This window comes from Maylandia zebra, linkage group LG9 (genome assembly GCF_041146795.1).
Source record: "Maylandia zebra isolate NMK-2024a linkage group LG9, Mzebra_GT3a, whole genome shotgun sequence".
Taxonomy (NCBI): Eukaryota; Metazoa; Chordata; class Actinopteri; order Cichliformes; family Cichlidae; genus Maylandia; species Maylandia zebra.
The window spans coordinates 12095912-12111187 of record NC_135175.1 but is presented as its reverse complement, the minus strand read 5'-3'; the positions used below and the strand labels follow the sequence as shown (position 1 = coordinate 12111187).

Below are 15276 nucleotides of genomic sequence, written 5' to 3'. Positions count from 1 at the left end.
CACCATTCCAGACCTCCCTCATATTGTTCCTCTCCAACTTCTGCTCCACCTTCCTCCTGTAGGTGTCCTTTGCTTCCCTCAGGCAGCGTTTCACCTCCCGCTGTGCTGCTTTCATCTCCTCCTTCACTTTGCTCCTGAAAGCCTTCTTCTTCATGTTGAGGACTATGACTATGACATATCTACCATATTTGTCTGCTATGACATTGTGGGCCTCAAAGGGAATGTTCTGCCTGACCAATATAGAGACCCCACGTGCCCTAGCTTGGAAAAGTGAGTGAAAACACTGGCCCCTCCAACGGGAGAAGAGACGGACATTATCAGAGGCCCTGACGTGGGTCTCCTGCAGGAAAGCCACGTCAGTGTTACGGTGTTTAACATGTGACAAAACCCTCCGTCTCTTGACTGGATGATTTAGACCTTTAACATTCCAGCTTAGAAAGTTCAATTTCAGACTCATCTGATTTGTAGAGCAAAGAAACTATGCACACTGGCCTTAGATGATAAGAACAGAATAACTTTACAGTGGGTGGAAATTAGTTCAGAACAGGTTAAAAAAAAGAACAGTGTATGAGGTTCAAAGCAGTGACCCTTACCCTCCCCAAACCCTCCCCACAACAGAAAATGGCTGCCAAAAAAAAGAACAAGAACAAGCAGCGAGCTCTTCAAACTTAACATATTTAGAGTGTTACTCCTCCTGTCTATGATACCAATAACCTAGGTATTGAAGCAGTCGAACCACTGCTCCGGTGGCCATAGCATAGTAAGCTGAAACCCCTTATAATACTGTTAAGTTTCGAAACTGTATCAGCCACCAAGTCCAAATGTAATTGCTGGAGTGTTTCAAAGCAGAGTCCAAGTATGTAAACAAACAACCAAACACAAAAAGATGATGTAGTTCAATAAGTACTACCGTTATAACTGAATTATTGAATAAGAACAGACAGAAGGCTACGAGTAGATAACAAAACTCCCCGTCTCCGTGCAACAGGTATTACGTCATTAGCCAACGGGTAGAAGTCAATGAGGTTGTCTCCTTATTTAACAAAGAAAACAAAATAAGATTATCGAGTTAAATTAAAGTAATAATCAGCATTTCAGTGCTATAGCACTCAGACTACATCGCTACACTCGGAGAGGAAAAGCAACGTCTTACGTGGATCCCGACTGCGCCTCCATACCTATATGGAATGTTTGGTACCTGCATTTGGTGCCATTGTTTTATCAGTAATAATTCTTCACGGGGCTTCCGGAGCCTTTGGGAGCCTCTCAATGTACTGTTGAGCCTGGTCCACGGAGCTGAAAAACTTTCTGGCGCCTCTGGCCTGCGTTATGCGAAGCCGTGCTGGGAAGAGGAGAGCCGGCCTCAGGCCTCGCCCGTAGAGCTCCGACATAATGTCCTTGTACTGCGCCCGCTGATTGAGGACCTCGGGGCTGTAGTCTTCCACAATTCGGATAGGCACGCCTCGGTAGTCGAATTTCCCTCTCCTCCTAGCTTCTCGGATGATGAGGTCCTTGATCTGGTATCGGTGCAGGCGGATGATCACCGGGCGAGGTGGGCGTCCCACGGGCGGCTTCGCTGCGAGGGAGCGGTGCGCTCTATCGAGCTCCGGTGGAGACTGAAGTATTTCTTTGCCCAATAACTCACAGAGAAGGTTGGAAAAGAAGTGAGTGGGGCGCCCACTTTCAGTGTCTTCAGGCAGTCCAAGGACGCGGATGTTCTGACGCCTGCTACGGCTCTCCAGGTCAGTGACTTTGTTCTTTAGCTGGTTGTTGTCTTCGCGAAGAGCGGCACACGTGTTTTCAAGGTCAGCGACACGTTGGCTCAGGTCTTCAGTTGCAAGCTCCAAGGATGAAACTCTCTCGGCCTGTTCCTCTTGGGCTTGTCGTACCTGGTCCAGTTTTGAATCGAGGGCGTTAAATGAGGTCTTAAATTCAGATGCCAACTCTCGGTGCTGCTGGAGCAGCGTGGTGATAGCCTCCAGTGTTAAGCTAGCGTCCTCCTTTTTGTTCGCTTTTGCACTCTTAGCAGCCATTGGAAAGGGTCAAAAGTGTTCAAAACACTAGAAAAGTAGTTACGAGTGTAAGCGACTTAAAGGTGGCAGTTGAAGGGGTGAAACTGGTCAAAGCGGAGTTAAGTTCACCACAGCAGCTCGTTCCTGCGTCTATTCGGGTCGCATGCTGACCGGAAGTCCTAAATATCCCACTTTAAGCTTTACTTAAAGCTTACCTGTCAGCCACGTTGAAATGGTCACGCCTGAGGCCCGCTCTTTACTCAAACAGCACGGTAAAGAAGTGGTCCTTGACCACTTGGTTTTTAATGGGTTCCCGAAGTCCCGCGGGCGCCACTCGGGCTAACTGGACGCCGCCAGGCCTGACCACGCATCTGTGATCAGGAGTCGATGCCACACGCTGAGCAACCGCGCTCCTAGGGATTACCGTCCCCGTCCTAAATAATTTAAATAAATTTAAAAGCACCACTGTCGATTCCACAGTTAAATTATCTGGTGCCCGAGTCCAACCCTGCTAATCAATGTGGGAATAAAATCCCCTATCCAAATGTCCTAATCTAATCTCGTTTCTTGGCTGACGTAACACATTCACACACATAACACACCAACTTCAAACAGACGTCACATCAACTTTGAAATTCACCCCAGCATTAATCACAATAAGCTTTCATCAAATATTCCCCAGACTCTACTTTTATTTATCACAAATTATTACAATAGGGTTTTACCATGGGTGTTTGTGTAACTATTGTCACTGAATAAAAGCCTGCTTGGGGACGCTGGATTTTTGGAGTTGTCTGGGATCATGTGAGGAGCTTGTAGCTCCAAGATCCTGATCCGACACTTCCCTTGCAAGTTTAAAACCGATCGAGCTCTGATCGTCTTGATTCGTTCATGGTGATAAATCTCTGAACTAGTGGAGCCTGCGAGTGCAGACCTAACAGTAGCGATAGTGTCTGTCTCCTGAATCCAAACTGGAAGCTGATTCCACAGAAGAGGGGCCTGAAAACTGGATTCTACCTGGTGCGCTGTGCTGATCATGCGTGTTCATATACGTGGCAACAGCAGACGTGCGTAGATCAACAATGGGTAATATGGAGTGCAGGAGAGAGTACGACCATGCAGCGTTAAAAGCGTGGAAGTACTTATATTACTTCAAGTGTTATTCTGTAAAAAGTGGCAAAAACATTAGCGTCCGTTGTACACTCTGCGAAAAATTACACTTCAAATCTGAACAAGCACCTAGCACGCTACCATGGGAACGGAAATTCACAGAGAAACCACCAGATCCCCCACTGATATGACCACCGGCCCCACTCCTGCTAAACAGGTGAAAATAGATTTTTTCACATAGTTTTTTTTTAAAAACTGTTGTATAGAATTACATTTTTGCTTGATGCGATTTCCCTAAAATTAAGAGATTAAAAATAATAAAACAATTTTTAAAAAGAGACTTTTCCATTTGACTGAATTTTTATATGATGGATTATGCATAAAAATCGAACTGGGCTGAAAGGTCTATTGCTTTATTAAGTATTCAGGTGTGTACCAAAAAGTAACTAAGTAATAAGTAAATAATTACTTTTGAAATTAAGTAATCAGTAATGTAACGGTATAACATTTTTTGAGAAGTAATCAGTAATAAGTAACTAATTACTTTTTTCCAAGTAACTTGAACAACACTGATCCACACACAAACACTAGAGAACAATCAGCCACCGCTTCTATTCTTACAAACGTCACAATTTGCAATAATAACAGTTTGAATGTTTTTATTCACATGAAAGTGTTTCTACATATGAATCATTAACAACTGTCAGATTTAATGTGATTTCTAAACAGAGAAAATCTCAGCTTTGTGTTTTGTGTTCGCATTAGACCTGATATAACAAAGAAAAGAAAGAAAGAAAGAAAAGATTTTTTTCTCATCAAAGTTTATAAATCAAGTGTACAGTTAGCTTTGATTTAGAAGCAGCGCAGTATGAAAGAGATGTTTCACAGAACATTTACCAGAGACAGACGCTGACTAATATGCTACAGTTCATCTTTATTCTTTTCTAGTTGTGTTAGTGTTGCCATAACTCTGCGTAGGTTCTCTTCATTGTGATTGATTTCTGCAGCTGTTGTCTCAAAGTACTTATTCATGTACTCCTTGCCGGCTCCCACGAAAGTCTGTAGGTCATCCATTAAATCCAGCACTGGTGTAAGCAGTGATGTAAAACGTTTCACTGACTTCAAAAGTTCGTACAAAGGATCCATGAGACGTTTAACATCATCAAGGACAGCAGGAACATAGGCTTTGTCTAAATTATTTTCAGCCTGGAGGACAAAAATAAACCAAATTAATGTAACAAAATATACAAAAGTATGTAGTGTAAAGAGTGCAAACAGACTTTTGTATGATGGGAAATTGTTTTTTGTTTTAGTTGTCATAGCAAAGCATGTTTTTCTGTTTGGAGTCTGTCAACATCCATGTCATTGACAGACTCACCTTCCTTCTTGCTGTTTCCTTTTGTAATTTTTCAACGTTTCCTTTCAGCTCCTCCTGCAAAACCAGAAAGAACGTCAACAAACATGCGTGCGAAACATGTAACTGGGACAAAATGAGCATTTTAAAAGTAAGGAGAAAAGCTTAACCAGTGATCGGACGGTCATGATTTAATGGTAAAGGTGGTTAATTAAAAGTTACATTCTTTATTAAAACAACAACAACAAAAAGAAAGTTAACAGTCAGTTTACCAGTTCGCCCTTGTTTATCAGTGAACTTGAAAGATGGAGCAGACACAGCAAAATCCTAACTAAGCCTTCGGTAGTTGTGACACCACTCATGGTCAACTGTGCCGCTGCCATCAAAGTTTCTGAAACACATGAGAAAGTATCAATAAGGATTTAAGGAAATAAAGATTTGTAAAGAAATGTACAAAGAGAACTTTCTAAGTTTAAGAGATGTTGCATGAAAATCTGCCTGCAATATGTTTTGAGTCAAAGCACCTCTTTCATTTGAATTCCAAAAAGTCACGTTCTGCTTACATGAAAATATCAGCTTCTTTTACATGAACTACTGTGACCTTGAAAGACCTTCCACAGTGAACAAAACGAAACAGAGACTATATTCAGAATATGCATGTGCGTGCATGGATTTATACTAGCTGTCTGTGTATCCTAAATGCACAGACACTGTGGGTACATCAGGGAGTGCATCTGAGATCAGATATAAGATAAGATAAGATAAGAATAACTCGTTATTGTCATTGCACATTCATATTTGGTACAATAGTACAATGGAATTGGAAACTGTCCCACATCGGCACTAAACACAACTAAACACAACACAACATGTAGTGGATTTTTAAAAAGTGAAAATAAAAAAAGGATGAATTAATAAATGACACAATGAATGTTTATTGCGCATAAAACTAAAACTAAAACCTCTGGAAAAGGCTGCTGCTGCTGCCATCGCTTGTAAAAGTGGACCAAGTGCTCAGCTTGAGAAAAAGTTGAGAAAACAGAGAAATTTGGAACAATAGATTTTTAAAAATGCTGCAAATGCTTTATATACAAAGTGACTCAACCCACAGGGAACACAGTCAGATGTGAGTCGCCCTTTCACTTTTGTTTTCAACAAAGTGTTTCTGTCCAGGGTGTACCCCGCCTCTCACCCTATGATAGCTGGGATAGGCTCCAGCGCCCCCGCGACTCTGAACAGGATAAGCTGAAGCGAATGGATGGATGGATGGTGTCATGGCTACTGAACGGACCCACGCGCAGACAGTTCTTTCAACGAAACAAAAAGGGGATTTATTTACAATAGGGATCACCTTAGTGCAAAATATATGTACAGTGAGTTGGGAGGGGGTCCAGGGCTCCAGGGAGAGAAGGGGGGGGGGGGGGGGGGGGGAATCCACACACACGCTTCCTCTTCCACTCAGTCACCGCCACCGTTCCTCCGCACACACGCACTCCTCTTCAGCCGCACTCGCTCCAACACTCCACACACTGCCCCACTTGGACAGGTCCGGTAATTCGGTCCAGAATCTACAGACAGAAGGTCAAGGTTAGTTCCACAACATAAAACACGTGTAAGCGATCCTTCTTTGAATATGCCGCGAGCACGAACTCAGGTGGTTCGACGTTCCAGCGGTGAGCTGCTCTGTGCCACTGCCTTAAATAGCAGCTGGGGAAATCAGCCGGATCAGCCGCAGGTGGACACCATCCACAGGGGTGCGTGGGCCAAGAGTGAGAGCCCGTAATGAGCTCCACCCAGGCAGAGAGGAGGAGGAGAGACAAAAAAACCAAAACTAACAACAACAAAACCTGTAGCGAGCGTGGGCCAACCAGAGAGACACGGGGACCGTGACAGATGGTTTCTGTTTGTCTAGTCTGCTTTATAGGAATAGAAGCCCATCAGCTATTGTTATGACATACCATGACAAAACACGCTTTTCTTTCAGTTTGACACTTCATAAAACGTGTCATAAGTGGATTGTGAATTATGTTATATATTTTTATTAGTGTTTAAGAAGTGTCCTGATTTCGTATTTGAGGTAAGAGACAAATGACTGGAGGTCCATTGTGCGTCAAAACAATGATTTTATTAAAGCACACACGTGTGTGGGAAAGATGAGCTCTGCAAAACATCAGCCTCGATCTCCCCAGAACAGTAAACGAGCAGTCATATATATAACATAGTCGATGACAAGCATCATGCGTCAAAGCAGATAAGAAACATGCATCAGTTCCAGTAATTCCGACCTTGGACATATTCTAAAAAAGAACAGTTCCTTCCTCTGTTCCTCCGCCACCGCCAGATGCTTCCTGTTATTTCACTTACTGCACTTCACTTATTTGTGGAACTAAACTGTCACGTATGCAGGTAAAACAACTTTGCAGTTTCGAGCAAAACAAGTCTATATACTGTGTATGTGTGTTCAGGCAGACTATGTGTCTTGACCTCAGTGCATGACCTCACTCGACAAACAAAGACATCTTAGAAGTATACTTCCTGACTCCGTTCGAGTCATCTGTTACTAGGCAAACTCCAATGCAGCAGGCTGCTGAACACACACAGGCCTCTATTCTGTTTACAGGTTATATGTAGTGTATTGTATTGTAAGCATGTATGCAATTCTTTCATGGCTCCAGGTCACCTTAACTTCCTATTGATCGGCCAGACGTCGCGCTGACCGAAGCTTCAGACCATTAATTAACTTGACCGAGCTTCAACTCTTTAATTAGCACAAAATGCAATATGGATAACATGGTTACAGTTGCACCTGCAATGAAAGATTATTATGTAATTATGCTCACACCTGAAATACAAACTTTAATGTAACATCAACAGTTTCAATAAATGCTCTAATGAAATGATAATGATAAATGATACGTAATGCAACAGTAATGATAATGTTATGAATAGTAACAGTAAAATAATATTCTAATCTCTACACTCCTCCTCTTTGGCAGAAGAGGTTTGTTTTCTTTTGGTACAGTATGACTCTCAACTTGCTATACTAGTTACATACTTGTAATTCTTTCAGTTTAAGGGAAGAAAGAAAATAATATATACTAGGCTTTTATAAAGCATGTCTGCTATATTCAAATGATAGAAGATTCTTTTAGAAAGTACACACAGAGCAGTTAGTGTGATATGATTTATTTTAACTTTATTTATTTAGGGCCAGCCCTCATTGTTGTTGTTGAGAATTCAAGTTAAATAGAATGTGTCCTTATAGTATGTCCAATAAATCTCTACTGAATTAATCCTAGAATAAAATCTAGAATCAAGCACACAAACAGATGATTCTCTGAGCGTTCAAGACAATCTTTCACACATTCTTCTTCATCTAGTTGCTCTGATGTGAGACTTTGTGAAAAAAAGACTTGCTGGACTGTTTGTGTGGCTCGTTGGTCTAGGGGTATGATTCTCACTTTGGGTGTGAGAGGTCCCGGGTTCAAATCCTGGACAAGCCCACGTGTTGTCTATAGAGCCTCTCAGCTGCCACATGCTGTTTAGGCTCCATTTGAAAGAATCTCTGCAGCTGCACACATGTTCCCATAGTCCCTCATACAGGGACAGCTAACAGATCTGATATGAAGGATGTTGTTGGCCTTGTTCTTATTGTTTACCATTTAAATTCTCCAAAAAGTTTTTCTAAGGTAATTATTTGTTATTCAAGATAACACAGAGTTTTATTTTAGATTAAATAAGAGAATTCAATTCAAACTTGTACACAGAACTACTACAATACACAGTTATGTATCATATATTATAAATGTGTAACTCTCTCACACGACTTTAACAATATGCATGTGGAAGAACGCACATCAGTTTTACTGATACACAAAAGGGCCAAAAATAAACATCAGTAAACATTAGTACTTCAGTACCACGAAGGAATCTCTTTCAGTGCATTATGCACACATGTAACTTATGTACCAAGTGAAATAAAATATTACAGATGAAAATTATGTGATGATTTTAACTGCAAAATTCAGATTTTAGGGTCAAAATGTGACTTAATTTGTGGTGTAAGGTTTCTGGTTATGAAGCTTGACGCTGTCATGCTCATCTGTATGACTATATGCTCATGCCACTGTGTTGATTGCAGGTGGGTGCATGCTCCATGTTGCAGGGTTTTTCTTCAGGTACTCTTTTTTTGTCCGCCATGATCTAAACACATGCACCTCATTGGAAGCTCTAAATAACCCACCTAAATTGGTTCTTAATTTAAAATTAAAAGTGATCATCTGAAAATTAGACGAAAGCTTATTTGTGACAATCTAAGAAACATGTAATTGAAGCTGCTCCTCTTTGCTGTGGGCAGGTTTGAGAGCAGCCACCTGGGCTTCGCTGGAGGGCAGCAGGAGCAGCCTCAGCACCTCACTCCTCCTCCGCCTGCAAGCACACCTCTGCTGTGACCTGGAAAATGCCTAAGGAAGCTTTTCCCTTTTCACTTTGGGTGTAAGCGGTCCTGGGTTCAAATCCCTGATGAGCCTGTTTGGTTTTTGGGGCTTTGCTGTTGAACTGTTCATGCAAGTCCTGGGAAACTGTAATTTGCTATTTTCAGATGTCATAAAAACTCCCTCAAAAGCCTTCAGCTGATCCAAAATGCTGGAGCGAGAGTACTGGCAGGGCCTAGAAAGAGAGAGCATAACGTTCAAGACTGAAGATTTTTTATTTGTCACATGCATAGTCATTAAATTACAAAACAAACAGTGAAATGTCTCCTGAACTGCTCCTTTGACTGTACAAAAAAAGACATTACATACAATAAGTAAATAGATTTTAAAAGTCTGGAAATTTTAAATCAAAAATCTGAAAATGTACTTTGTGCAAATGGAGTGTTAAAGTGTCTTGTGCCATATTAGCACAGCAACGTATTGACAGAGCTGTGCAAGTAAACAAGTGACCAGAGTAATATAAACAGAGTAATTCAACTGAGTGACCAGAGAAGTGTAAACAGTAATGCGACCAGGGTAGTGTGAACAGATTGATATAAGGTCCTGTTTCAGTCACTTATTGATGCTATGAGGGGAGTGGGGGCGTGTTCTGGTTTAGGACTCGTACGGCCTGAGGAGAGAAGCTCCTCCTCGAGTGTCTGTTTTGGCCCCGATGGTGTGGAACCTTCTGCCTGATTGCAGAAGTCGAAACATTTTGTTACTGGGATGGGACCAGTCCTTTAATATCTGAGATGCTCTGGACCAACATCTCCTGGTGTAAATGTCCTGTAGGGAAGTTATATTTGTGGATCATACTGTATTTGCATTTGTAACGCAGCAGCGTTCTGACGCACGGATCACTCTGCTTCTCAATCCTGGACACAGTTATTCCCACACCAGGAAGTGATGTTCTGTGTGAGGATGCTCTCCACAGCGCCTGAATAGAAAGTTCTGAGGACCACTGGAAAAACCTGCTAACTTCCTGAGTTGTCGGAGACGGTACAGGCGCTTGCCTAGCCTTTTTGGACTGGACGTGAATGTGAGCAGACCATTTCAGGAATGAGGAGATGTGAACACCGAGAAAGACAATGAAGCAGAAACTGCTAAGAGTGGGATTCAAACCCACACCTCCAGGGGAGAGTGAGCACTAAACACAGCACCTTAGACCACTCAGCCATCCTGAAATAGATCGAGCTGAACTGATTTTCTGATAAATCCAGAATCCAGTTTAAAATCCTTCCCTTCACATAAAAAGTCTTGAATGAACCTTTGGTCTAACTGCTCTTCACACCTGACTGGTAACAAGATGGCGCTGCTGTGTGTGGTTGCTCGTCTGTCACTCTGAAGTTTGTTTCTATTATTTCTGACCTGTGTCATTCACCAAACAAAGTCTCTGCTGAGGTATAATCGCCAGACATGATGATCACCTTTTATTGAAAAGGTCGGCACCACCAGGCCTCTTATCACAGCTCCTGACTCTGACCCCTCTGTCTCTGTGTTACTGTCTTGATTAAGGAATACACCTGTTTACTCGGGGATGTGCCAACTTGCACCACGGTGCTAGAGCATGATATTGATGTCCAGGGAGCTAAACCTATTAAGCAGCATCCTTATCGAGCCAGCCCCCATAAGCGCTTGCTCATGAAACAGGAGGCTGACTATCTGCTGCAACATGGCTTAGCGAAGCCCAGTCAAAGCCCCTGGAGCTCGCCTTGTATAGTGGAATCTAAGCCAGATGGCTCGCCCCGTTTTATTACAGACTTCCGGAAGGTGAACTCTGTGACTGTGGCTGACTCACATCCTCTCCCAAGAGTTGAGGATTGTGTGGACAGTATTGGACTGCTCAGTATGTCACTAAATTAGATCTTCTTAATGGTTACTGGCAGGTCCCTTTAACTGAACGTGCCTCTAACATCTCTGCCTTTGTTACACCTGATGATTTTCTACAATACGCAGTCATGGCTTTCAGCATGTGTAACGCTCCTGCCACCTTCCAGAGGATGGTAAATAAAGTCCTCCGTGGCCTGTCCAACTGCAGTGCCTACGTAGATGATCTAGTAATTTATACTGAAACATGGCAAGATCATTTGGAAACGTTACAGCAGGTATTTCACCGTTTGGCTCAAGCTACTCTGACTCTCAACTTAGCTAAGTGTGAGTTTGCCAAAGCTATAGTGATGTACTTAGGCAGGGAGGTGGGACGTGGACAGGTCCGGCCCATAGATGCCAAAGTGGCAGTGATTAAAGAGTTTCCCACACCTACCACCAGGCGTGAGTTGAGTAGGTTTCTAGGGATGGTGGGCTACTACAGAAACCTTTGTAAAAATTTCTCCTCAGTAGTCAAGCCATTGACTGACCTACTCAGCCCAAAAGTTGAGTTTATATGGTCAAGTGAGTGTCAAGATGCTTTTGAGAGTGCGAAAGCCCTCCTCTGCCACACTCCTGTGTTAGCTGCACCTGATTTGACACGACCATTCAAACTGGAGGTTGATGCCAGTGCTGTCGGGGCTGGGGCAGTGCTGTTGCAAGAAGACTTGCAGGGTTTGAACCACCCCGTTTGTTACTTTTCCCGCAAGTTCAATAAAAATCAGTTAAACTACTCCACCATTGAAAAGGAGACCCTGACTTTGTTGTTGGCTCTTCAGCACTTTCACGTATACCTGGGGTCCAGCATGTTACCTCTTGTTGTGTACACCGACCACAACCCACTTGTGTTCCTTACTCGCATGTTTAATCATAACCAGCGCCTTATGCGCTGGGCTCTGTTGTTGCAGGAATACAACTTAAGTATTCACCATAAGAAGGGGTCTGAAAATGTTTTAGCTGATGGTCTGTCCCGCTTGTAAACATGTTTTGCTGTGTTTGTTCTTTGTTTTTGTTCACACTCTTTAATGTCTGCTTCTGCCCAACATAGGTGGTACTTTAAGGGGAGGGGTGGCCCCGCCTTCCTCTATGGAAATCAAAGTGTTCCAGGACTCACGGGGGATTGGCTGGCCCGGACCTATGCCCGCCCCACCTTCATTCAGGTCAGAGCGTGCCAGACCACTCACACCATTGGCTGCTGAGGGAGCCTTGAGTACGACAGACCAATGACACAGCTGCCTGCAATCACCTGAGAAGATAAAAGGCTGAGGATTCTTCATTCGTGGAGGGACTTGTTGATTTGAACAGACTGTGGAGACGGTCCCTCCTGCCTTTGCACTGCTGCCATTTGAGCCTTTGTTTTGAGTTGCCTCCTGTGAGATGTTTAGATGAGTAGTGTTCTACTGGTGTTATTGGTGTTACTGGAGTTGTTATGTTTGTTTAAAATCACTCTATTGCCTAGTGAGTTGTTTCACTAACGGTTTTCAGTTGTGTTAATAAACCTTATGTTTTTCTTTTTATCTAACCCCCTAGTCTCTGGGCTCGTTTATGTTACGTCCGCTGAGCCGGGTCGTAACACAGAGCATAAACTAACACGTCACTTGGAGATAACTGTAGATTTTTCCTTCATGGTTTCAAATGTAAGCTGGCTGATTTGGTTCATTTTTGTTTTTTTGTTTTAAACTGAGCAAACCTGGTCTTCTCCTGAGGACTGCTGCAGGTATCATGCGAGCATGTTAATTTATTAAAAAACCAACAGCAAAAACCCCCAAAATAGAATGAAACTCATTTCAGGAGACAAATAGCACTGATAGAGACATTTTTTTTGTACAGATGACGGGCAAACGGAAAGTTTCTAAAGAGTCGTGCACACACAAGTAGACTACTACAACATGCTACTTAGTTAGGAGAGTTTGGGAATGACAACTAAGCGGAACAAGATTAGACCCAAACATTGTCATCGAAACAAAAACACAAAAAGCTGAGGGGAGGGAATAGAGAGGAGGAAAGCTGAGCTGGCAGCGGGGTTGCTGGAGGAAGGCTGCGCCGCCTCGCCAGCTTAGATCTGCAGGGAGATTTTTACGTTGTGAGAAGAAGGGAATGTTTTTGAAGGGTGCAGAAGCTGCACGTTTGACTGTGGTGTGAGAGGAGCGTGTGTGTCTGTGTGTGTGTACCTTATCGTTCCTGCTAGCAGAGGATTAAAAGCGTACAGCCAGTCGTTCATGTCGTTCTCGTTGGTGGCCTGCAGGAGGATGCCTCCATGTTTTGTGCACACTGCAAATGTGTTGGGCGTCTGAAAAGAAAACATCACATTATATTCATGTTCATTCAAATGATAAATCCCAGTCCATTTGCCATTTCATCAATCAACGTGCACCAAAACAATTTGAATGAATTCTCATTAAAAGACAAACGTGTTACATCCAGCCTTTCTCTATCCTGCCTCAAACCTTAAGCATGGCCTGCTGGTCTTCGCTGTATTCCACCTGTGCTGTGGAGAGGTTGAGGACGCCTCGCTCCACGGGGTCCTGGTCGCTGTTGTAGATGAAGTCGTAGGGCCGGCGAACAACCACAAAATGCTTCCCCCATGAGTTAGAGCGAGGCTCCACGAAGCTTAGAAAACCCTTCTTGGACACAACAGATCTGAAAAGAAGAGATTTTATTCATTTATTTATTTTTTAAGAGAGCGCTTGTTTTTCTGAGGAAGAAGCAGAGTTGGTTTGTTTCCAGCTGAAATCATCCAGGCTCAGGAATTTGAATCGATCCACATCATTTCTGCTTGAACTAGAGAACATGAGTGTCGACTTACATTTGGTCTGTGAGACACATGTCATAGTGACAGTATTTGGGTTAATATGGCATTACTCACCCTGGTCGCATTTCTTCAATATCAGGCACCAAGTTCAGGAACTCGTTCTTTTGCAGCCCGCGCAAGGTAGGAGGTCTCCAGAGTGGGAACCATCGGGAAGTTTTCACAGTCTGAGCAGGAGGGACTGGAGGCACGTGATCTGTTCTCAGGGGTCCTTTAACACAAATCACACCAAGTTAGAATCAAATAGATAACCTGTCAATAACCGTTTGCAGATCGAGGTCAATGTTCCTAAAAATATGTTTACTTCTGGCCCATGGAGCCACAGCGGGAGTCCGACAGAGAGGGGGAGGTAGAGGAAGGGGTGAGGGTGGCACTGCTGAAGCTCGTCACGGATGGATCACGTCCGATCGGTGAGATGAGAGAAAGCTGAAGTGAAACAACAGCAGGATGAGGTAGACGTCAATATAGGAACTCCCTGATGTGACACAGAAAGGCTATTTTTTTATTTCTTTGTATTATTTCTCACCTTGCAGTCACTGATGCTGTTCACCAGCTGCTTGTATTCAGTATTGAAGGTGTGTGTCAGAAGGCGCAGGCACTACAACACAACAGGAACAAGACCGATCAGCTCCGAGCAGAGAAGGAAGAAGGCAGCAACAAGAACGCCCACTAAGCCCACGTTTTTCTCACCTTGGTGGCCAGCTCCTTCTCACGCTTTCAAAGGTGGTGCTGGAGATCTGCGAGGAGACGGAGGTGGATGTGGACAGAGTGCCGGAGCTCACGCTGGGGGACAGAGACTCACTCAGGGACTTGGTGGTGGGAGCTGTTCCCACGGGAGCCGCCTCTCCCAGAAGGTGACGGGTCTTTTCCACCTGGACGAAAGATGGGGGCGAATGTGAGGTGGGGAGAAGAGGGGAGGTTAGTCATGTAAAGTCTGTACTCTAAGAAAAAACTTTTTAGAATAGCACTTTGGTCTTTGAGCTGAAAAGTCATTTTTCCCTCTACGATATTAAACAGATTTATTTCTTTATGAATCTTTTAAGGCCCCACCTCCTGCAGCTGCTCCATCTTCTCCAGCTCCCACTGGTGCTCTAGGATGAGGCTATCTCCTCTGGGCCTCCAGCCGGCCAGGTTCTCCTCTCCACGCACATAAGCCACTGATGTGTCCAGGACCTTCCTCCTCCTCCTCTGCATCCCTGCTCAGGACATGAGCCCTCATTAGGATGAAGCTCTCCACAGAATTATGATAAAACAGCTGCCGTTCTTTAAACATGTTTCATGGCCGCTCACCTGAGCTTCCAGTGTCAGACATCTTACACAAGCTCAGCTCGTAGATCCCAGTCACTCGGTTGCTATAATGAAGCAGAAGTTTTGAACAAGGAAACTTTGTAACGAAATGCCAACGACCGCCTGTCTGTTTTCAGGGCTGTATTTGAAGCCATGCTCCAATCAGGCAAAGTTTTAAGTGTTGCACATTTCGATGGGTTTCTTTCAGCTGACATAGTTTCCATTTGGGTCATGTGGTGTTAGATACCCCAGCGTGTGGTCATAGGGTGAAGAGCCCGGACGATTAGTGGGATTTTAGGTGTGGTGTAAAAATGACGCTGCAACTTTAAAAACGTTGTTGCTTTAAGGATTAACGTACAACCATAC

The 15276-nt window shown here is 43.6% G+C and overlaps 1 protein-coding gene and 1 long non-coding RNA gene across 2 annotated transcripts; both read right to left on the bottom strand.

The window, feature by feature from the left end:
* Nucleotides 1–3564: 3564 nt before the first annotated feature.
* On the bottom strand, nucleotides 3565–5903 carry LOC143420480 (uncharacterized). Its single transcript, XR_013100311.1, has 3 exons — nucleotides 4749–5903; nucleotides 4501–4554; nucleotides 3565–4328 (listed from the first exon to the last, which is right to left on the bottom strand). It is a non-coding gene; the product is annotated as an uncharacterized LOC143420480 (long non-coding RNA).
* A 1768-nt stretch (nucleotides 5904–7671) lies between these two features.
* On the bottom strand, nucleotides 7672–13999 carry LOC143420258 (kinesin-like protein KIF1B). Its single transcript, XM_076888017.1, has 5 exons — nucleotides 13928–13999; nucleotides 13681–13834; nucleotides 13262–13454; nucleotides 12986–13104; nucleotides 7672–9144 (listed from the first exon to the last, which is right to left on the bottom strand). The coding sequence occupies exons 2-5, from the start codon at nucleotides 13689–13691 to the stop codon at nucleotides 8940–8942; spliced, it is 528 nt and encodes a 175-aa protein (XP_076744132.1). The 5' UTR covers nucleotides 13692–13834; nucleotides 13928–13999; the 3' UTR covers nucleotides 7672–8939.
* Between the last annotated feature and the right edge of the window lie 1277 nt (nucleotides 14000–15276).

Excerpts from the sequence above, each read along its gene's own strand:
- LOC143420258 (XM_076888017.1), bottom strand. Across the intron at positions 13,105-13,261 it reads ACCAGCAGGCCATGCTTAAG|ACGCCCAACACATTTGCAGT; the intron begins GTTTGAGGCAGG and ends TTTTCTTTTCAG. Across the intron at positions 9,145-12,985 it reads CTGCTAGCAGGAACGATAAG|GCCCTGCCAGTACTCTCGCT; the intron begins GTACACACACAC and ends CTCTCTTTCTAG.